The sequence below is a fragment of the Rattus norvegicus genome, chromosome 5 (assembly GCF_021556685.1).
Source record: "Rattus norvegicus strain SHRSP/BbbUtx chromosome 5, alternate assembly SHRSP_T2T, whole genome shotgun sequence".
Taxonomy (NCBI): Eukaryota; Metazoa; Chordata; class Mammalia; order Rodentia; family Muridae; genus Rattus; species Rattus norvegicus.
Window position 1 is genome coordinate 172,394,146 of NC_141538.1, and position 22,210 is coordinate 172,416,355.

The 22,210-nt window shown below is 48.6% G+C and overlaps 2 protein-coding genes and 1 non-coding gene across 8 annotated transcripts in view; 2 read left to right on the top strand and 1 right to left on the bottom strand.

Annotated features, from left to right (window-relative positions):
* The window catches only part of Ssu72 (SSU72 homolog, RNA polymerase II CTD phosphatase), a 29,906-nt gene extending 14,529 nt beyond the window's left edge, over nt 1–15,377 (top strand). The window contains exons 3-6 of one of the 4 annotated variants that reach the window (XM_087548540.1): nt 11,917–12,014; nt 14,217–14,377; nt 14,810–14,928; nt 15,085–15,377. In XM_087548540.1, coding sequence (XP_087404666.1) covers nt 14,263–14,377; nt 14,810–14,928; nt 15,085–15,186 — 336 coding nt within the window. In that variant the 5' untranslated portion in view covers nt 11,917–12,014; nt 14,217–14,262 and the 3' untranslated portion in view covers nt 15,187–15,377. 4 annotated transcript variants of the gene reach the window in all.
* On the bottom strand, nt 3,465–3,566 carry LOC120103227 (U6 spliceosomal RNA). Its single transcript, XR_015621496.1, has one exon. It is a non-coding gene; the product is annotated as a U6 spliceosomal RNA (small nuclear RNA).
* Nucleotides 15,378–16,360: 983 nt separating the features above from the next.
* Nucleotides 16,361–22,155, top strand: Tmem240 (transmembrane protein 240). 3 transcript variants are annotated; one of them, NM_001437181.1, is made up of 4 exons: nt 16,361–16,703; nt 16,975–17,081; nt 21,151–21,359; nt 21,433–22,155. In NM_001437181.1, the coding sequence occupies exons 1-4, from the start codon at nt 16,647–16,649 to the stop codon at nt 21,579–21,581; spliced, it is 522 nt and encodes a 173-aa protein (NP_001424110.1). In that variant the 5' UTR covers nt 16,361–16,646; the 3' UTR covers nt 21,582–22,155. The 3 variants fall into 3 exon arrangements, with proteins under 3 accessions (NP_001424110.1, NP_001424111.1, XP_087516068.1); XM_087659942.1 differs by lacking the exon at nt 21,151–21,359 and having other exon boundaries at nt 16,391–16,703; NM_001437182.1 differs by lacking the exons at nt 21,151–21,359; nt 21,433–22,155 and having other exon boundaries at nt 16,975–17,730.
* The last annotated feature ends 55 nt before the right edge of the window (nt 22,156–22,210 follow it).

A 22,210-nucleotide genomic window follows, 5' to 3' on the forward strand; every position in this document is an offset into this window, starting at 1 on the left:
CTGCAAGTTTGATGCCAGCCTGGGATACATAGTTTGAGGCTAGCTTGGGTTATAGAACAAGACCCTATCTATCACAAAGAGTTGCTGTGTTTACCAAACAGAAGCATGGAAAACCCATAGTATTCTGAGAGAACTTTTTTTTTTTTTAGTTCTTTTTTTTGGAGCTGGGGACCGAACCCAGGGCCTTGCGCTTCCTAGGTAAGCGCTCTACCACTGAGCTAAATCCCCAGCCCCATTCTGAGAGAACTTTAAGAAGTAAAACAGTCTGAATTTTGTACTGGACACTCATGGGGAGAAAAAAGGGTATTTTTTTTTTTTTCGGAGCTGGGGACCGAACCCAGGGTCTTGCGCATGCTAGGCAAGCGCTCTACCACTGAGCTAAATCCCCAACCCCTGAAAAATATTTAAAATTTTAAATTAAGGGTATTTTAAAATCAGTTTTCCATACCACATATTGCATAATAGTTAAGTTATTCAGTGCTTCAAGTTTTTGAGCAGGGCATTGTATGATAATCTCCATACTCACCTGAAATGTCCCATGTTCATAAGCTTAGCCTGTGCATGAAGCCCACGCTTGATCCTGAGCACCTCTAAATACAAACTTATAGATATACTTTAGTTATATCCTAGAGATAGTTTAGTGCTCAAAATAGAGATCAAATGTGTACATCAAACAACTTTTTTTTCCCATTGTAGTTTTAGAGGTCAGACCTCTGGTCTCTTATATGCTAGTCTAGCCTAGCACTCCTCCACTGAGTCATCCCTGGATACAAACTTTCCTTTTTTAGAGACATGTTCCCACTATGTATCCCTGGCTAGCTTGTAACAATCTGTATAGACAAAGCTGGCCTCCAACTTAGAGATCCACCTGTCTCTGTCTCCACCTCCCTGTGCTGGGGGAAAAGGTACCAGCCCCTGCATCCTTTCTGTTTCTTGTTCTCTTCCTCACCCATCTTTTCACTTCTTATATTTCCAGGCACCATTTCTCTAAATTCCCCAAGCTAGCCTTGAACAAACTACCCGGGTAAACCATAAACATGTTGCCCTCTTGCTACGGCTTCAAGAATCTGAGATTACAGACAGCATTGTCTCCATATTGCCACTCTTGCAGGTTTTTTCTTTTAATATTTATATGTTCTTTTTATTTTATAATATTTATATATTCTTATTCCTTTTAATATAAACTAAACTTTAAGCTAGTGCGGAGTCCTGGCTACTCTAGAAGCTGAAACAAGAGGATCACTTGATCTCAGAGTTCATGGCTAACCTGGGTAACTGGGAGGCTTGACCTCAAAGAAAAAAGCATGATCTGGGTATTATGCACTTAGGAAACTATAATGGGACAATCTTGAGACTTCCTCAAGAAGAAAGAAGAATATAATAAAAATGTTTATATAGGTGCAAACAGGAATTAGGTAGCTTGAAGGGTCCCCAATGCCTTCTAACAAAATGTAAGTCCTACATCTTTGCCATGCCCACCCTATGTCCCAGTCCTCCCTCAGCTGCAGCCTGCAGCCTGCAGTGGGGACATTGGTTCAGAAACAGATATTTCCTGTTAGTTGCACGCTTGCTTTTTTGGGTACAACTGGGAGTGTTTGGCCTTGTAGGGTGCTTATGGCCTGTACCACAGTGACCCTGGGAGCCCACCCTGTGATAATGAGAGTACTTCAGACACTTCACCGTACCCAGAAGGCCAGGAGCCTAAATTTGGGGGGTTAAGTGTTCCTCCAAGTGTTGGGTGGAGCAGGGTTTATACTCACATCCTTTCCCAAAGATCTCTTAAGTGTGTGTGGTGGGAGGGGCGCATATCTCAGAACAACTTCTTCCTGGAGCCTCTTTGGTAAATGTGGTATACTCCTTTCCCTTAGAGTCACAAGGACGTATTACCATAAAATCGAAGATACTCTGATTTTGGGGGCTTGGTGTTTTCCTTGGCTCTAGGAAGAAGTTGAGTTTTTGGGTTTTTTTGTTGTTGTTTGTTGTTGTTTTGGTTTTTTTTAAGATTTTTTTCAAGACAGGGTTTCTGCAAGAACACTGCTGTCCTGGGACTCACTCTGTAGACCAGACTGGCCTTGAAAACTTTTTTTGGTTGTGTTCAGGATAGGATCTCTTAGGTAGCTCTGCCTGTCCTAGAGCTTGCTGCTTGCTTTGTAGGACAGGCTAGCCTCTGTTAGGATTGAAGGTATACATTATCATGCCTACATCTGCCCTTGAAATTTCTTTGGTCAGTACTATATATTCTTGATACTCTTGTATTTTGTGACAGAATAAACACGCAGTAATGCACATATCCATCTCCCTTTATTACAGATTAAATTTCAGTATTGAAACCTACAGACTTCCTGTTCCTGCACGGGGTGGTGTTTTACAAGCACCAGGCTTAGACTTCAGCTATTTAGGTAGCTCTAGGAGTGGAGGCCAGCATCTAGGAGTGGAGGCCAGCATCTAGGAGTGGAGGCCAGTGGTGGTCTATTTTTTACAGGGTGATGGTTTAAGGGTCAGTGGCTCCCTCTTAATACGTGCAGAATATACAAAAAGAAACTATCTGTGTGGGCCCTTAATGTGTTGGGGACAGGGATGGCAGGAAGGGGAACTTGTGGCCACGTTAGTAGCTTGGTGATAAATCCTCTTTAACTTGCCTCTTGAGATCCCTCTAGGCAGGTCACTTCTTGGTTGGCTCTCAGGACGCTTATTACTTAAGCATAACAATGTACTTAGTGCTTTTCTGTGTTTTCAATATTAGCCTTGTCCAAAAGAAGGTCTCTTCCACGGAATTTACTAGACATTGGCACCAAGCCACGTGAGATAAGGGCATTATTGGAATTAATTATATGAAGGGGTTGGGGATAGAGGTAGGGAAGATCACTACATGGACACCCATTTGTTCCAGGGCAGACCACTGCAGGGAATTGGGGAAGGATATCATGCTTTGGAAATAACCCTGAGAGTGTTCCTTAATCAGTACTAAGTGTCCCTGCAAGTGTCCCTTATATAATACCCATAATTTTATAGTAGAAAGCTAGAAGAAGGGGTTGGGGGTTTAACTCAGTGGTAGAGCGCTTGCCTAGCAAGCACAAGGCCCTGGGTTCGGTCCCCAGCTCTGAAAAAAAAAAAAAAAAAAAAAAAAAAGCTAGAAGAATATTTTAATATATACTCAAAGATGAAAACACTGTTTTCAAGGGAGAAGATACTTGATAAAAACTGGGGGTCTAGTGGCCCTAGAACACCTCTGACATACTCCTTTTTAAGAATTTTATTTATTCACTTTATATCTCATTATTGACCACCCCCCCCATTCTCCCAGTACCCTCTCCCTTTCTCCTCTGAGGAGGGGACGACCCCCTCTGGGTATCACCCCCACACCCTCCCAGGCACATCAAGTCACTGCTGGACTAGGTGCATCTCTTCTGCTAAGACTGGACAAGGTGGCTGAGATAGGGGAACGTGATCCACAGGCAGGCAAAAAAAACATGGAGTGGTTCATGGGTTTCCGTGTCTTCCTTGCACAGGGACCATGCTAATCTCCATCATGCCAGTTTTGGTGTGTGTGCTGCCAAAGGGAGCATTCTGCCATGTTTTCTATTCTGTGTGGCCAGAGCTGCAGTGCCTTCATGTGTGCTACTTGATGACATTCTAGTAAGTGAATTAAAGCAAGCCTGAAATCCTAGCACTCGGGCAGCAAATGTAAGAGTTAAAGAAGAAACATATGCACATGCCTACCTAGATCAGTGATAGGAATTCTAAGTTCACCTGGTTTCTACAGAAAATAAAAATCCCTTTGAACCAGATGTGGTGGATCTGTACCACCATCTAAGCCCTGTGATGAGGCAAGAGGATGACCAGGAGGAGCCTGCCAATGCAGGGTCATTTTGTTTTTGTTTTTGTTTTTGTTTTTCTTTTATTGTATATGAGTACACTGTAGCTGCCTTCAGACACACCAGAAGAGGGCATTGGATCCCATTACAGATGGTTGTGAGCCACCATGTGGTTGCTGGGATTTGAACTCAGGACCTCAGGAATTGCAGTCGGTGCTCTTAACTGCTGAGCCATCTCTCCAGCCCCCACAGGGTCATTTTCTTAAAAATGAAAGAAAACAGTGGTAGTATCACATATCTGTTTTCCCAGTACTTGGGAGGTTCAGGTTGAGTTTAAGGCCAGCCTGTGTTTAATAAGCACGACCCTGTCTTGAGTTTTCACTTAAGTAGTTTTGGTTTTTGTTGTTTTTAATTTCATTAAGAAGAGCCTATTCTGTTTATCAGTGTTAGATGTACCTAGAATAGCTTTGGTGATACGAATTGGTTTTTGTTTATGAGGAATAGTCAGTCTTACCAGTGAACTATCAGCAGGTTAAAGGAAGTGCGTCAGAACAAAAGATCACCGGGAATTACACCCTGCTCTTGATCCTGCCTCCGCTCCCCCTTGCTAATGTAGAGGCCATGAACCATTCGTAAGGTATTACAGAGGGAAGTCATTACTTCTCCTGAAACTTGCATATATATTGCAAAGTGGACCTGGAAATCTCTCTCTAGCATGCTTCTTGGGTTTACCTTTGGGATCTTGCAATCACCTTTTGAGTTTAGAATATATTTTAGTCATCCATTTTATTTAGTGCTCATCCTCAGTCTTTTATTACTGTACATTTTTCTTTCCTTGAAAAATGGTTTCTGAGATAGAAAAATTACCAGAATTGGCCTTCTGATGGTTAATCTTGTCAAATTAATTGGATGAGACACATTTAGGAGATTAGTAAAAATGTAGCTCTGGGTATGTCTGTGAAAGTGTCTCTCTCTTTTTTTTTTTCTTTTTCTTTTTTTTTTCTTTTTTTCAGAGCTGGGGACCGAACCCAGGGCCTTGCGCTTGCTAGGCAAGCGCTCTACCACTGAGCCAATCCCCAACCCCCTCTCTCTTTTTTTAATTTACAATTTTATTGTTTGTATGAACAAGAGATCGCAGATATACAGCATGCATATAGAAGTCAGGACAACTGTGAAAATGATTCTCTCCTAACCTATGTGGGTTTCAGGGGGCCCTTAGAAGAAGTAGGCCATAGGCAACATATCCTGGGATTATACCTTTTTAGAAATTCTCTATGAAGTTAATTTTTTTCTTTTTAAACTTTTTTTTAAAGACTTTGAGTTTTCTATCTGCATGTATACCCACATACCAGAAGAGGGCACCAGACCCCAGTATAGATAGTTGTGAGCCACCATATAGTTGCTGGGAATTGAACTCAAGATCTCTGGAAGAACAAACAGTACTCTTTCCCACTGAGCCATTTCTTCAGCCCAAAGTTTATTTATCTTATGTGTATAAGTGTTTTGCTGGAAACTATGTCTGTGCAGCAGGTGTGTACTGGTGCCTGAGGGGGTTTGGAAGAGCACATCAAGTCTTGTAGAACTGGAGTTGACTCCTGTGAGCTATCCTGTGGGTACTGAGTCAAGTCCATCCTAAAAGCAGCCCTTGCTCTTAACTGCCGAGTCACCTCCAGCCATTGGGATGACATCTTATGCTAGCCCCTTCCTGCTTCTGCCTTCTCTGCTTCATGACATAAACCACCCTGCCTTGGAACACCCTCTTCCTCAACTCCAACTATGCCAAACTGATGTCTTTTTCTTAAGATATCTGATCATGATGCAGAAGTGACTATGATTCAGTCCCCCATTGAAGGCCACTGATAAACACAGGGGCCGGGAGACTGTTCTCCCTTTCTCTATAGCCCTTCAAACCACTGATCTGCCAGCTTAAACCAGTGAGGGTTTTCTGGAAACTTTTTTTTTTAAATGAGGTTTTACTAATCTCTATTTTTTTTTTCTCTTTTCTATTTTTCAGAGCTGGGGACCGAACCCAGGGCCTTGAGCTTGCTAGGCAAGCGCTCTACCACTGAGCTAAATCCCCAACCCCTAATCTCTACTTTCAAGTGAAGTTTGTTTTTCTTGCTTTTGTTGAGTTTAGGATGGGAATCACAGGCAGTCACCATATTTCTTCCTCCTGAGAGAGTGACCTGTCAGTGCAAACACAGTAGTCCTGGTTTCCCACTAACCACGCTGTGTCACATGTCACAGTCATGTTCTTCAGTAGCTTGTCCTGCCAGCCTAGCAGGCCAAGCCTGACAATTATTTTAACTTCTTTCTCTTTATTTTCATTTAGTTGATAGCTCTATTCCTTATTTTTTCAGATTTATTTAAGATTTGTTTGTTTTTTGTTTTTGCTTTGTTTTGTTTTGTGTTTGAGATGGTTTTAGCTGTCCTGGAACTCACTCTGTAGACCAAGCCCGGCCTCAAACTCATAGAGGTCTATCTGTTGCCTCTGCCTCCCGAGTGCTGGGGTTAAAGGTGTAGGCCACTACTGCCTGGCCCAAGATCTACCTATATATGTGAATGCTAGTAGAGGGCATCAGATCCCAGTGTGGTTGTGAGCCACCGTATAGTTGCTGGGAATTAAACTCAGGGCCTATGGAAGAGCAGTCAGTACTCTTAACTGCTGAGCCATCTCTCTAGCTCCCCCTAGCTATACTTTTTAAAGAAGTTTCAGAAATTGGATATGTTGCCAAATGTGTCCCTAAGCTAGGCACCAGTTCCAAAGAAATGGCTCATCTAATTTTGCTAAAATATCAGTTGCGTCTCCTATATGTTCTAGAACAGGTCTGACATGTAGTTGTCTTGCCTGTGGGCCATTTATCTGCTTCTTACTAATCTGGTTTATCTAAGCTGATTAGCCAGGTTGGATGCTGTGGCCATGCAAATGTCTGGATGTAGTGGTCCTAGGTTTTCTCCTTTGGACACTCCCCTGACTGTACCAGTAAGTGAGGAGCTCCTGCCAGCTGGTGACCTCCTCATCTACATGAGGTCATCCTTTGAAACACGAACCTTCCCTGCGTTCCCTGGGCTTATCCTGAAAGCCCAGAGAAGCTCTCTCTTCAACCCCTACTTGAGGAAGGGCCCAGTTGTGGGTCAGGCAGTGTCCCATCCTGGGAGTGAATGTAAGTCTCCTGGTGCAGTGCTGACAATGGGGCACACAGAGAATTGCTGGAGCTCATCATCAGTGGGAGTGGGTGCTGGGAGAGCCAGACCTTAAAGTCACTGGCAAAAAAACTAAACAAAATCCAAGCTGGGCCTCAACAGGCTCTGTATGGGCAGGTATGAAAAGCAGGCTTGCTGGAGATGGCGCCATGCTTTTTGTGTACACTTAATGTACCTTAATTCAGACTTCGTCCGCTGAGGTAAATCTGAGTCCAGCCCTGGTTCTCTGTAATCATATTTATCTCTGTGCTTGTGACCCCACAGGTCCTCAGTACCTAATTCAGGCCAGTAGTCCTGGCCATCTCAGTCCTCTATTCCTGGTGCCTCCTTTCCACTTGAGAGCCCAGTTGTGCTTTGGACACCTCGTAATGTACAGTTCACACATGCATTCATTGTCTTAGGGATTCAGTTCAGAAGGTAGACTTCAGAAGACTGAGTGTGGGAAGCCTTTCGTTGGAATAATGTACAGTGTGTATTCAAGCAAACCTACTTTCCTTTTGAAAGGTGGTTTTAGCCTAACTATGATTTTGCCATCCCTTGAAGTTTTGTGATAAGTCGTTAACACCTCTGGTGCCTCTGAGATCTTCAACTCCCAGGCTGTGTCCAGTGACACCTGACAGCTTCTAAAACTGAAGCCACATGCTTGAATGAACATTTTTCTCTAAAAGTCATATTTATCTAACTTTTTTCCTTTTCTACCAAAGTAGCTCTTTTGTCTAACAGTACTATTCATATTTCTTGCGAGTTCCCTTTAGCCAATGGACACTGTGCCCACTGTTCCCCAAAAGGCGTTGTTTATGGGATGCTGTGTATGATATATTGAACCTGAGTGCTTTACTCATCGCTGGGGATCTGGACATTTAACTCGCCTGAAATTGCTATGCCAAAGTCCCCATTAAATGACTTGATTAGCTCCTGTTACATCATGACACAATAGTGAGCCTTGTCTCCTGGAAGCAAGTTCTTCCATTTTTACTGTTTATGGTTCATGAGTTTTGGGTTTAATGTGGCCTAGTAAGTCTGATGGTGTAGACACGTAGGCCCTAGAACAGTGGTTTTCGATCTGAGTTGTAGCCCCTCTGGGGGTTTGCATATCCAGTATCCACATTGTGATTCATAGCAGTAGCAAAGTTAGTTATAAAGTAGCAGCAAAACAATCCTCTGGTTGAGGTTTACCACAACATAAGAAACTGTACTAAAGGGTTGCAGCAGCATTAGGAAGGTTGAAAACCGGGTTGGGGATTTAGCTCAGTGGTAGAGCGCTTGCCTAGGAAGCGCAAGGCCCTGGGTTCGATCCCCAGCTCCAAAAAAAAGAACCAAAAAAAAAGGAAGGTTGAAAACCATTGCCTGAGAAGGTTTGTTCAAATGTAGTCACAGCCAGTGGTAGTAGCACACATCTTTAATCCCAGCACTCAGGAAGCTCATGCTCTTTGAGAGCCCGGCCTGGTCTACAGAGCCAGTTTCAGGACAGCCACGGATACACAGAAAAACCCCGTCTCAAAAAACCCAAACAAAACAAAAACAACAAAAAATATAGAGTCGAGGGGTTGGGGATTTAGCTCAGTGGTAGAGCGCTTGCCTAGGAAGCGCAAGGCCCTGGGTTCGGTCCCCAGCTCCAAAAAAAAAAAAAAAAAAAAAATATAGAGTCACGGGCTAGCCAGCCAGCAAAAAGACAACTGTGTTCAGGGCCCTATATCCTGGAAGGAAAGAGCTGACTCGTACAAGATGTCCTCTGACTGTCGGATGTACACTGTGACACTTGCACACAATGTCTTTTTAAGGTATCCACAGATAGAGAATAGCCATTTCTGAGTTGTGCCTTTGGGAATCCCGAAGTTGAGACTTGAATTTCCTCTCAAAAATTGTGCTTTAGCAGGGCAGCTGTAGTGGTGGTGCCCACCCCTAATCCCAGCACTGGAGGCAAAGGCAAGTGGATCTCTTTAGTTCAAGGCCAACCTGGTCTACAAAGCAAGTGCCAGGACTACAGAGAAAAAAATCCTGTCTCAAAAAAGAAAGGAAGGAAGAGAGAAAAGAAGAAAACCTAATTAATTAGTTGATTAATTAATCATTCTTTTTTTAAAGATTTATTTACTTATTTCATGTATGTGGGAACGCTGTTGCTGTTCTCAGACACACCAGAAGAGGGCATCAGATCTCATTACAGGTGGTTGTGAGCCACCATGTGGTTGCTGGGATTTGAACTCAGGACCTCTGGAAGAATAGTCAGTACTCTTAACAGCTGAGCCATCTCTCCAGCCCTAATTAATCATTCTAAGAAATGGAAAGGTAGTTGCAGCTTCTCTGGCCCAGCCTGGGAAGGCAGGTACATCAAACAGCCAGCATGGCACAGACCTGCAGACATAGACCATAACGTTTGTGTTTGTAGCTGAGTGTATACATGGTGCACACATGTAACTTAGCCACTTGGGAGGTTGAGGCAAGACGATGTGGCCCTGTGGGTGACACAGCAAGATGATGTCTCAGAAGGTGGCAAGCAGGAATGTTGCCATCAGTAAAATATATGAAGACCTGAGTTCAGTCCCAGGGTCCATGTAATAAAAGCTGAGCAGGTTGTGCTTGTAATGCCTGTGCTGAGGACAGAGATGGGGGAATCCTTGGGGCTTACTGGCCAGCCAGCTTGGCCTACTGGTGAGTTTCTGGCCAGTGATGAGATCCTGTCAAGAACCAAACAGGTGGCAGCACCTGAGGAACACCACCTTAAGTGTTCTGGCCTAATGATGCTTGTGTGCACACACACACAAACGAGTTTGTAGCTAAGCCAGGAAAATTTGAAAACCTTGAGTTAGAAGGATGGTGGATGGTAAACAGGACATTTGTCAGCTAAAGTCATGGGCTCTTAATGCTGTGGACATTAAACACTAAAGAATTTGCTAATGTTTATTGAGTGCTCTGAGATGAGGCTGGACCTGTTCAAGCTTGTGTGGCTGTTAATCAAACCATGATTTCATTAATTAATTTCAAGTTTATTATGCTTGATGGTAGCTGTTTTGTTTTGAGACAGGGTCTTTCTTTGTTGCCCTGGCTAGCCTGGAATTCGATGTGCAAACCAAGCTGGTTTTAGATTTAGATTTTCCTGCCTCTGCTCCCTAAGTGAATGGATTAAAGGTGTGTGCCAGCATGCCAGATTTGATAGTAGATTGAAGAGAACTTGATGCCCCATCCAGTGCCTGCCTTCTACTTCTCTTAGGGGCTGGGAGTCCTGCAACTGCTCCTCTGTACAGCACCATTCCCTAACTGCTTCTCCGTGACTGAGAGGATCCTCTGACTTGGGGGTGTCAGGACAGCACAGAAGGCACCAAGGTCGGGAGTCACTCGATTCTGTTTCCACCCAGGTCCTGTTTCGGGGAACATTGCCATGGTGTTCTGAGTCAGGCTTGTCTTTAATTGATTGGTTATGTTTCTGGGGAGATGAGGCCTGACTTGTGCTGGCCCCTTGAGCTTCTAAAGAGGAGGATGGGTGAGATCTGTGCATGAGAGGTTTATGTGAAGATTTATCCACATCAGGAGCCAAGGCTTGACTCAACACAGGAAGTTCAGCCTGAAGGTCGCTTGATGAGAGGCAGTTGAGAGGCCCTGTGGTTGTGGGGTGCTGAGGATCTGTGGAGCTCCTCACAACAGATATAGGCACCTTGTGGAAGTAGCCAAGAAGGCAGGGTAGCAGTGCTGTTTGCAATGGTGAGCCATAGATCAGTAAGTAGCTGACTCTTAAGCAGTTCCTGCCCTATGCACATTTTTCCTTTCTCCAGAAAGCTGCTCGCCCTGCCTCGGGTGGCTGACCTTTCTGAAACCATTTCTACTGCTGAGGCTCCAGCTGGTGGCTGGCCTCATCCTCTGTCGGCCTTGATGCTGAGAGCCTGCCTGTGGCTCTCACTGGTTTAGCCTTTCTCTATAGGGTGTTCTGTCAAAAGCCTTGAGCTTGGGGAAAACAAAAGCATCCTTTTGTGGGTAGCTGGGAATGCCTGATTGTACTCCCATGTTGTAGGACAGCTGGTGCTACGAAATGAAGTCCATGAAGTCAGCTGCGGAAGTAGCTTTCTCTTCGGGGAACTGCTTAACTAGTAAATCCAGGATTAGTTCAACACCTATCAAACCTCAAATCATATGAGGATGAATGAGTATCTACCCCGAGAGGAAGAGGCTGCATGACTTTAGAAGCAGGCCTGGTAAGGTGCCAGCCCTCCTCGGCTTCATGGCCCTATAAGTAGCTCAGGACATGACAGTGCCAGCAAGTTCTGTGCATGTGGGGACTAAAGAAAGGCTCTTAGGTTTGCCCCGAATGGCATTTTTGTTTTGTCTTTTGAGACCAGGCCTCACTGTAAACCTACCTGGATTAGAATTCACCATGTAGCTCAGGCTGTCATTGGACAATGGCAATCCCTCCCTCTGCCTCAGCTTTGTAAGTGCTGGGTTAACAAGCACAATCCACCGTGCCATATTATAGTTAAGATTTCATTTTTTAAGGGTGTGGATGCCTGAAAAGACCAGGAAAGGGCATCATATCCCCTGAAGTTGGTCTTAAAAGGTGCTAAATTTTCTGATGGGAGTTCCTGGGGTGGTAGGAAGTATTCTTAACTGCTCATCCATCTCTCTAGCCCCTCTTTCTCTATTTTGAGGCCAGGTTTCACATAGCTCCAGCTTCCCTCAGACTTGTGTAGCTGAAGTTGACCCCCTCACCCTCCTCCATTTACCTCTGTGCTAGGATTACAGATGTCCACCAGGAATCCCAGATCCAGTGTTCCCCATTCTTGTATATCCATCCTGTCATATCATGTGGCATCAAGGAATTGTATACTCTACAAGGAAAGCAACTTGAATTGTCTGTGATGGTAAATCCAGATGTTTTTTAAATGATTTTGAATTGTGCTTCTGTTGTGAGACAACATTCCAGGTCTTTTGGGAGCCCTCAGTGTGAACCCTGAATGACCCTTGTTCCCTCGCTCAGTCTCCAGGGAAGGCTTCTCAGAAGGCCAACAGGTACAAGTATGGGACTCCAGGGTCAGTGGGAGTGGCTCCTCATTCAGGAGAAAGCCAGTAGTTGGCCATAGCCACCCCTCAGCTTTTAGGAATCTCACTCCAGGGACTGGCTATGGAACCAGAAGGCAAAACCAACTTGACACCTGCATCCCTGGCTCCTAGAAAGCTTTGCTGGGAAGCGCCGGGCTTGGCGAAGTGAGCATCATCAGCCCAAGCCCTGCTTAAGCTCAGGACTCTTGAAGTTGTCCAGCTAATTGGCTGTTCAATGAAGTTGACACAAACACGGCAACAAAGAAAAGACTATGCCCACCCACATAGTCTAGCCTGGTCTCTGAGCTACTTTTAGGCTGGTTGTTAGAAGTGTCAGGCTCTCTGAGCAGTGGCAGCAGGCTGATCTCTGCCTTTGAGGCCAGTCTGGTCTGCAGAGCTAGTTCCAGGATAGCTAGAGCTACACAGAGAAACCCTGTCTTGGACCCCACCACCACCAAAGAGTCAAGTTCTGTTTAGGTGCTGGCATGATTAACATTTCCCAGCCTTCATTAAACAGCTAGCTCTTCACTGAGTGCCGTCACTTAAAAGTAGTCTCTATCGGGGTTGGGGATTTGGCTCAATGGTAGAGCACTTGCCTAGGAAGCGCAAGGTCCTGGGTTCGGTCCCCAGCTCCGGAAAAAAAAAAAAAAAGAACCAAAAGTAGTCTCTATCCAGGCAAGAAGTGTGCGTATGTGGTGGAACCAACGGCAGTCTTCCCAGGCAGGGCCATCCTGTGACCACAGTTCTTGGTCTGACTCTGGGTAGTGGGGAATGCAAAGTGGCTTTTCCCACTGTCCCTAGCTCTGTCCATGTGACTTTCTCCTCACTATCTCCAGCTTTTCCTTGGAGTCAGTACTAATTCTGAGTTACCAGGAACTTGATTGGATCCCTGCCCCAGGAAAGGCCTATTTCCCTGTCCTCTTTCCCATAAGTTATACGAGCCACAGGGTTTGGTCTTGAACTCATTCTCTCCTCCAGTACGTTTGAAGGACTCTATAAACTTGGATGCAGCTCTTGTAGGCAGCAAGGAGACAGTAGAGGATGCTCCAGGGCCTAGCCCCAGAAGAGCCTATGATGCAGGGGATGGAACTACCTAGCAGCTCTTGATCAGGTATCTTCCAGTTAAAGTGTTTAGATTGGCCACTTAAATGTGTTCTAAAATAATGTAGGAACTGTTTTTTAAGGCACTATGAAATGGCTCAGTGGGAAAGGACATGTAAGTCCTAAACCCCATATGAGACTGAATAGCCTCCTCGGTCATACTGACCACAGCTCTGATTTTGCTTTTAGCACTAGCTAAAGTTACCTCTTATCTGTGCCTGTTTGTTTTACTTGCAAACTGGAGTTCTATAGCAGAGACAAAGCCCCAATCCAGCTAAGCTATGGTGAGAAGAAAATCTGAAAAAAAAAATCCATTGAATTTTTTATTTTATTTAGTTTAGTTTTTATTTATTTTTTATTTATTATTTAGTTTCTGGAGACAGAGTTTCTCTGTGTAGTCCCAGTTGTCCTGGAACTCACTCTGTAGACCAGACTGGCCTTGAACTTGAGATCTGCCTGTATCTCCCTCCTGAGTGCTGGTATAAGGGCATGTACTACCAGACTTCCACTATATTTCTTAAACCCCAGCAACAAAAAGGGTCTGGAAAACTCCCACTAATGATCCAGAAAGGACAAGTTCTGTTTCATCTGAAAGCAGGGAGACTGCCTGATGAGATCAAAAGGATATTCCAGATGGTACCTGTATGCTTAGGCCCATCAGCCCTGGCAAAAGCCAGGAGAGCCACTGCCTCTGGGGCTTTCGATCCTCAAATAGTCCCTGGACCACTCATAGTCTGAGGTCTACGCTGTGCTGCTCTGGACACTTAGGAACAAGGATCTGTTTAACTTCCTGTTCCAGGCTGAGAGGAGGGGCTGGTACCATGCCTTTACTTTGTCCAGTCAGAATGACAGGGCTATCTGGAGCCACTCTGTGGGTTTGGGTTGTCATGAGGGTTATGATCTAAGAGGTCAGCACTTTCCTGTACTTCCTGTTGTAGGGCAGGGGCCACCCTGCTTGTGTTCAGGCCTAGAGCTATGGGTGATCATGTTGACAAAGGCCAACTTGGAGCCCTGAGAAGCAGGGGCCGTTGACAGGCAGGTCTACATTAGTGGACTATCTTTTATCCAAAGCTCCTTGACTCTGGTGTTCAGCTATACACAAAATGGAATTCTACATATGTTGGACAGAAATAAAAGGATCAAGCCCCGTCCAGAAAGATTCCAGAACTGCAAAGACCTGTTTGACCTGATCCTCACTTGTGAAGAGAGAGTCTATGACCAGGTTGTAGAAGGTGAGTGCACATACAACACCAACACTAGGCTAATAGACATATGGTTGCCCTGGGCAACAGTGGTGTTGAGACAGAGGGCACCCTCACATCCTCTGACCTGTACGGACATCTGGAGGATAGCCTGTGAGGAGTAAGCACAAGACTGATGTCCAACAAAACTTACGCCCTGTGGCCTTCAGTGTTTGCTTTTCCTATGTTAGGCCTGGCATTTTGTGGAACATGCTGTTGGTCCAGGGTTGCCTGGCATAGGATGGCCTGGATTGAGTACACTGTTTACCTTGGTCTCTTAGCCGATGTTGGGGGCTGTCCCTCATGTTAGTTCATTGGGTTTGGGGGCTCAATCTTCAGTTAAATTCCTCAGAGTTCAGGGGCAGGCATGGTAAGAACTGGACTTGGATACATCTGCACTCGGTGTCTCTTTTTACCAATCAGATCTGAACTCCAGGGAACAGGAGACCTGCCAGCCAGTGCATGTGGTCAATGTGGACATCCAGGACAACCATGAAGAGGCCACCCTGGGAGCATTCCTTATCTGCGAGCTCTGCCAGTGTGTGAGTCTCAGCACCCAGGTCTAGGCAGTGCCTACCAGAGGAAGTAGCTGCAACCCAGTCCTGTTGGGGCTGCAGAGGAGACAGTGCGGTGGAGGACAGGGGCAGGGAAGGCATGTCACAGTGCCTGGGGTTCACTTAAGGCTGTGCTTTTCCCAGATCCAGCACACCGAGGATATGGAGAATGAAATCGATGAGCTGCTGCAGGAGTTTGAGGAGAAGAGTGGCCGGGCCTTTCTGCATACTGTCTGCTTCTACTGAGCCATCCCACTTGGTGCATGGCCTGGCACCACCAAGCCACCTTTGCTGAAGTCACTTTTTCCATGTGTTTTCCCTGCTACGTGTACATCACCAATGTACTGTACATATAGAGTGAGACATACACAGAAATGCCAGATTCAAAACCATTGTTTTTAACCAAAAGAAATAAAGATGGTTTACTCTACACCCTACAGCAAGTGTCTGTTGTTGGCCCACCTACCCGTTTTCTCTCCACTGCTGGACTGTACAGAAACCTAAGTAAAGCAACAGGCTGTCTTATTGAGGGGGGAAAACCTTGGAATTGCAACAAAATAGGTGCTTATAAAAGTCTTTGATTTGTCCTGAATTTCTGGCCTGACCCCCTGCAGAGGAAGAGGCTACCCTGGGCCTTTGAGCCCAGCCCTGTGACATACCTGAGATCACCCTTCTGAGAGGTAGGGCCAGTACCCTGGATACAACAACTCCAGTTGGGACGACTTGGGGGGCTGGAAGTCAGCTGTTCTCTTCCTGCTTTTGTCACACAGGGCAGGGTTGGTTCTTATGTTATCAGCTCTGTGGCCAACACAAGGGCTTGGGACTCAATTTGGCTCCAGGTATGACCGGCAGCCACAAGGGGATCATAGACACTGAGCTGCTGGCTTCAGGCAACTGTTCCAGCTCCTCTTCCTTCCCAGAAGTCGGCTAGTCTTTCCCACAACTGCCACGATCTCTATGGCATATTTGGCCCATTCCGTATTGCCTACCCTCTTGCCCTCCTACCTCTGGTCATGTAGTCATAGTCCCTGGTCTGACTTTTCAGGCCCCTCCTCTGATGGCACTTTCTTGCTGGAAGCGGCTGGGTGCTGACACTTCCTGTCCCTCTTTGGAACCAGGAGACCCAAGAGGAGGGGCCTGCCTTGGAGAAGTAGAGCCGAAACGACCACCCGGTCCAGGCCAAGGCCCAGTCTAGCACGGCACTGGGCAAGGAGACCAGAGCCAAGACTGATAAGATGGGGCAGAATGTGGAGCTAAGGCCGGAGGGGAGGGGTCTCAGCCTGCGTCACAGGGATAGGAGTGGAGAACCTTGCCCCTGGATGCTGGCGCGGGGCGGCGAAGTCCCTCCCCGGAGGCGGAGGCAGGAGGAGGAGGGAGGAGATAGTGAAGAAGAAAAGGAGGGAGGGAGAAGCCTGGAGGAGGGAAGAGGGAGGAGGGAGGGGGCCGCCGCGCGGACCGCAGGGAGCCGGGCGCAGGGAGCACCGGAGGGCGGAGCGGAGGGCTGCCAGCAACGGGCGACGGGCGAGCGACCCCACAACAGCCCCCACATCTCTGCTGCCTGTGCCCGCGCCTGTCCCCGGGGTCCGCGGCGGCCCGGCGCGCGAGCGCTGACCTCTGCGGAGGCGGCGCGGGCTCAGCATCGGGCCGGGGCCGGGAGGGGCACCGGGGCCGGGGGGCGGCGCTCCGGCCCGGCCCGGCCCCGCCCGATGTCCATGAGTGCGAACACCATGATCTTCATGATTCTGGGGGCGTCGATCGTGATGGTGAGCGGAGGGGCTTCCCGCGCGCGCCCCCTGCTTCTGCCGCCCGCGCGCGCGCCTACCCCACCTCGCTTCCTTGTTTACCGGCCCGTGCGGCCTGCGCTGCCCTCCGCGGCTTGCCCTGCACTGCCCTCGCTGCTACCTTGCGCTGCCCTCGCCCTGGTTGCCCTGCGTTTCCCCACCCACCCACCCACCCCTGCAGCCCAATGCTCCCCCTTGGCACCCCTTTCGGCCCGGCCCACTCCTCGACCTGACCGGTCATGGGCTCTTCCAGGCCATCGCGTGCTTGATGGACATGAACGCGCTGCTGGACCGATTCCATAACTACATCCTCCCGCACCTGCGGGGCGAGGACCGCGTCTGCCACTGCAACTGTGGCCGGTGAGTGCGCCCCGGCTCTAGGCACGACACGCGTGATCACACTTGTGCAGCGGGCCCCACTTGGCCGGTGAGCCGGGAGCAAGCTGGGCCGCAGAGCCTGGCTGAAAGATGGGGGCCGTTTCTGCCCGCCAGGTGCTGGGGGAGGGGTGGCCAATGGGAACCCTAGGTCAGCCAGCTGCCTCCCCTGGGAAAGGAAGCATGACTGAGTCTGTTAGGAACTCCTTCCTCCAGTTCCTTTATAGAGAAAGGCTGCCTGGTGGTGGCATTATGGGCCAAGGATCCTCTTGGTCCAGGGCCGGGAGGCCTGAGAGCAGCATCCTTGAGTAGTGTCCACAGTGGAAGCCAGGAAGCTGGTTAAGCCTGGGACAGTAGTCTTGTCTACGACCCAAGTCTTCCTCCTGGGCCTACTGTGTCCATGGTAGGCAAGTGCAGGAGGTCAAGATAGGAAGGGCCTTCCTTGAGGAACACCTGCCACAACTGATTATTGTGCAGAGGAGGAGCTGAAGTAGGCTGGGGTTTGCTCAAGGTCACAATGAGACCCACCACACCCTTCAGGGACCTCCCCTTCTGTGCATGTGTAGTGATGAAGTCTTCTGGCCTTGCATGTTTGTATGTCCATGTATGAAATAAACATCTTCTCATGAGCCGCGCATGTGTGTACTGTCTGTGCATATACATGTGCGTACACAGCGCACTCGAACATCCGCATGCACTCATTCCAGAGATGCCCTCATGCGATAACCGTTGTCCCTACTGGACAGACTAGGGGGAAGTGGATGGAGGCTTTACAGAGTAGACTTGCCCAAGATTACACAACTAGGAAAGAATGTGTCTAGAATCCCAGAACCTCGGGTCCTCGTCCCACCCTATGTTTCAGCTCCAGAGGTGTTCCTTCACACAGGGGTATAGGGTATGTCAGGACAGTTGCATATCTCCTAAGTGCATATATGGCTACGGGTACAGGCAAGTGTGCTGCAGATCATGGGCGTTAAAGCAAGTAGAAAGGGGATGTACATGACCCTTGCATGCATTGGACATGGTAGGAAAATTTGCTATGTGGTCACACATTCCCGGAGAGCCCTTGGTGCACACCATCTGTCTATCTGATACATCAGAGGGCTCGGAAGAGACACGAGGTTAGCTGTGCTGTTCCCAGGCCATGTCCGTAGGTGAGTTCTGAAGCCTTCCCAAGGTAGTACATACTGGGCCCAGTCACTAGGCTCATGAACATTGGGGACAGATACTACACGCAGGGCTATTGTAAGGTGGTGGTTGGTGCAACGCTGTCCGCGATAGCACACTGGATGTTCACTAGAGCACAGAGGCTGTGTTCTTAGAGTATGTTTACACAGTTTGTGTCTCATGTAGCATCCCAAGAACTTGTGGACCCACGTAAACAGACACCTGTAGAGTGGAACCTCGAAGTAAGGCTTGTGTGCGCAAAAATGTGGAGAGCCACGTCATATAGACAGTGTTTCTGCGTGTGTCTCTCTACATGTATGTGCTTTGTACACAACTCTACATACAGGGTATGTAAATTCGTTGTACAAAGCACCCTTGTATATTGATTACATATACGTGTATGCCAAGTACATGTATATAAAACAATATACAGTTCAGTGTGCTCGGGGAGAATGTCAGAACCTCTCGGTGTGGGTGCGGTGACTACGGATTAGTTTGCAAATGGGGTATCTGCACACATACCATGTGCACATGTGGTGTTGACAGTTTGCCTATGTGTACACACGTTGTAGAGTAATTGTACACGTGTCTGCCTTTGTACATAGCTACTTGCAGAATTCTAGACAGAAGACATGTATGTAAACTAACGTTCTGAACAAGGCACCACAGCAGGCAGCATTTGTGTGTACACACAGATCCGTGCACATGACAGCATCCCACAGAAAGGGTGGCTGGTTCAAAGCTGAGTGAATGTGCATCTATATGTAACGCACCATACTCATACCCAAAGTGTGCACAGTGCATGGGTGTGGGGCTTGTGGGGCCCATGTCCACAGTATACATGCTATGTCCTGTGCATGCGGACAACGTGTATACACGACACACATTGGATCTCAAGTGGACACATGGCAGCATGTGTCATGAAGGTAGGACACATCAAAGACATTCATTTTGTACACAACACATCTTGCTTTCATTCAGAAGACCTGAGCCCCTGGCCTCAGGGGGCTTGGTATAGAGTTAGGAGGAGCCAGCCCATGGGAGGAAGAATTGTAGATACCCGAGTTAATTGTAAGGGCACAGGTCATAGCCTCTAATCCCCTGATTCCTGAGGCCACATGGTGGAGCCTCACATTGCCCCCTACTTGTAGGCTACCTAGGATCTTTCTGGCTTCCTTGGTAGCTTCTTTCTGTTTCCCGGAACAGCTCTATGTTAGGGACAGCCCAGCAAAAGGGTCCCAGGTTAACCTAGTCCCCACCAAGCCTGTGGCAATCCCTGAGGGTGTGGAAACACTACCTCCCCCAGGGCCTGGTCAGCAATACTTTCTGTACCAGGATCAATAGCATTCATCCATCACGGTGACAGTGGAGGGAAGTGATGGTTGCTAGGTGTCAGTCAGTCATGGTAGCTCCAGTAACCAACTGAGAGCTGGCAGCCTAAGCTTTGGCCACTGGGGTAGGTCAAACTGTAGACCACAGAGTTAGCCCCCAGCGTTCCCAAGATCAGAAGGGGATCTGAGGAGTCTTACTGCCGCCCCCTCCCTATCTCTGCTTACCTGGGTTCAGGTTTAAAAATAGCAACCCCACTGAAGAAGTATCCATCCCTCATTGGGCCCAGGGACTTAAGCAGAAATGGGCACAAGGGAGGAAGAGTTTTTAACTGGGGAATGGCTGAAGGTCTGCTACAGGCAGACACAGGTTCCAGCCTCTCGCTGAGAGGAGGAAGGGGTGGAAGTTTAGGAAGCGAGAAGCTATTTTCAGCATACATTTGAGGTGTCTGTAGATCCCACGTGGAGATTCACAGGCAGCTGGAGCTCCTAGCAGACATGGTGGGCAGTGGAAAGGCCCACCCACTAGTGGCTCTGGAAGTGGGTGGGCCAAGAAAGGCAGGCTCAGCAGAAGCCCAGTCAGCCCCTGCAACTGTCAGGGAGATGAGAGATGCTAAGAATGTGGTCCCATGGCACCCTTGGTATCCAGACCAGTGGATCCCGACATCCAGACTGCTGATTTTGGAGTGGACCATCAGGTGGTCCACTCCTCCTGGAACAGGATAGAAGGACTTCCTGGAAGTGGTGGTGTTCAAACAGCTCTGAAAAGGGGGATGAGCAGCCAGCAGGAACCATGTGGGAACTCTAGTGTAAGCAGAGGTGATCCAGGGCATGAAAGCAATGAGCAGTTCCAAGAAACCAGCTAGGGTAAGGAAGCAAAGAAGCACCGAGACCAGGGCCATAGTGGGTACTTATACCTAGGAGAGGGCTCTAAAACCTGTCCAACTTGGACTATTCTAAGAACACTAAGTGTATGGTAGACATGTGATCTGTGGGGGGCATGAATGAGGGGAGAGGAAAGACCCCTCAAACCTCCAGCAGAATGAGCACAAGGTAGATATTTAAAGCCAGAGGCCCAAGGCAGTGACTGTGGCAGGGGAACAAGAACAATCACTGGTCTTGTTCCTGGCCTCCTGAGAGCATTACGTGGAGGCCAAGGAGCATGCCTGGTGGGCCTTGGTCATTTGGCTGTGCTAAGACCTTGGCAGACCCTCGGGGCCAGTAGGTGAATGTGAAACCTGCTACAGGGACCTTTGGAAGGATGGAGTATTGGGTGGACATTCGTCCCAGCCATTCCTACCCTCCTTGAACCTCACTCCTGATCTCCAGGGCTACTGTCTTCACCATTCCCTGCAGTTCTGCCAGGTGACCTGATCTGGGCCTGGGGGTGCTGTTTCCCCTCCCAACCCAGCACACGGGGATTGCTTCAGAGAACTTCCCAGGGTGGCCCATAGGAATCAAGCCACCCACTTTGGGTCCCCTAGCCAGCCCAGCACGGACCTGGGGAAGGCTGGGCCAGGGTTGGCAGGAGAGGTGCCAGCCCACCCTGCCGCCCCCAGGCACCACATTCACTACGTGATCCCATACGACGGGGACCAGTCGGTGGTGGACGCCTCTGAGAACTACTTTGTGACAGACAATGTGACCAAGCAGGAGATCGACCTTATGCTGGGCCTGCTGCTGGGCTTCTGCATCAGCTGGTTCCTGGTGTGGATGGATGGTGTCCTGCACTGTGCTGTGCGCGCCTGGAGGGCTGGTCGGCGCTATGGTGAGTGCCTCGCGCTGCTGCGGGCACCACTTCTGGCCCAGCCCGGCCACCTGACTGCCCTGTCCCCCTGCAGATGGCTCGTGGACCTGGCTGCCCAAGCTGTGCAGCCTGCGGGAGCTGGGCCGGCGGCCACACAGGCCCTTCGAGGAGCCTACAGGGAACATGGTGCACGTGAAGCAGAAGCTCTACCACAACGGCCACCCCAGCCCCCGGCACCTGTGAGTGCCCAGGACTCGGGGCTGCTGTGCACATGTAAAGGGACCTCGTGGACGCCCAGCTGGCAAGATGGGACTGCGGCCTCAGGCCCAGGGTATGCTGGGCTGTGGCCAGCTGGGCTGTGGCCAGCAGGCAAATCCAGTGGAAGGTGCTGTCTCTTCTTTTTATAAAGGGGGTTGGGTGGGGGCTGGGGTGGGGCTGGCCTCTGGGCTTCAGGGACAGCAGCCTGGTCTCCACAGTGAGCAGGACACAAAGGCAGGCTCTCAGAGGTGCTGGGGCCAGGGGTGGTGGGTCCATAGTGGGGAGAGGCTTGGCCTGGTCCACACTAGCCTAAAGCCACATCTCAGTGAAAGCACTGTTTCTTGAGCACCTGTTGTCCATCCGTCCGTCTGGAGGGGAGGGATGTGTCAGGGCCTGCGCCCATCTGCACACGGGAGCATGTGCATGGGGCGTGTGCGACTGGAGGGTGGGACTGGAGGGGCGGGCCCCTAGCAGCAATAAGGATGTGGTGGCCCCAGGTGTCCCAGCCCTCACTGTGAAGCCCACCCTGCCTGGCCAGTAAATTCTCCAGAAAGCTCCAGCCTGTGCTTCTTCCTGTCATCTCTATCCCCAGGGGCTATTGAGGTCCCTTCATC

What these genes read in the sequence shown, in the direction of transcription:
- Tmem240 (NM_001437181.1), top strand. Translation starts at nt 16,647, where the DNA reads ATGTCCATGAGTGCGAACACCATGATCTTCATGATTCTGGGGGCGTCG. An exon ending in TGGGGGCGTCGATCGTGATG is followed by an intron (nt 16,704 to 16,974) that starts GTGAGCGGAGGG and finishes GGGCTCTTCCAG; the next exon opens with GCCATCGCGTGCTTGATGGA. An exon ending in TGCCACTGCAACTGTGGCCG is followed by an intron (nt 17,082 to 21,150) that starts GTGAGTGCGCCC and finishes TGCCGCCCCCAG; the next exon opens with GCACCACATTCACTACGTGA.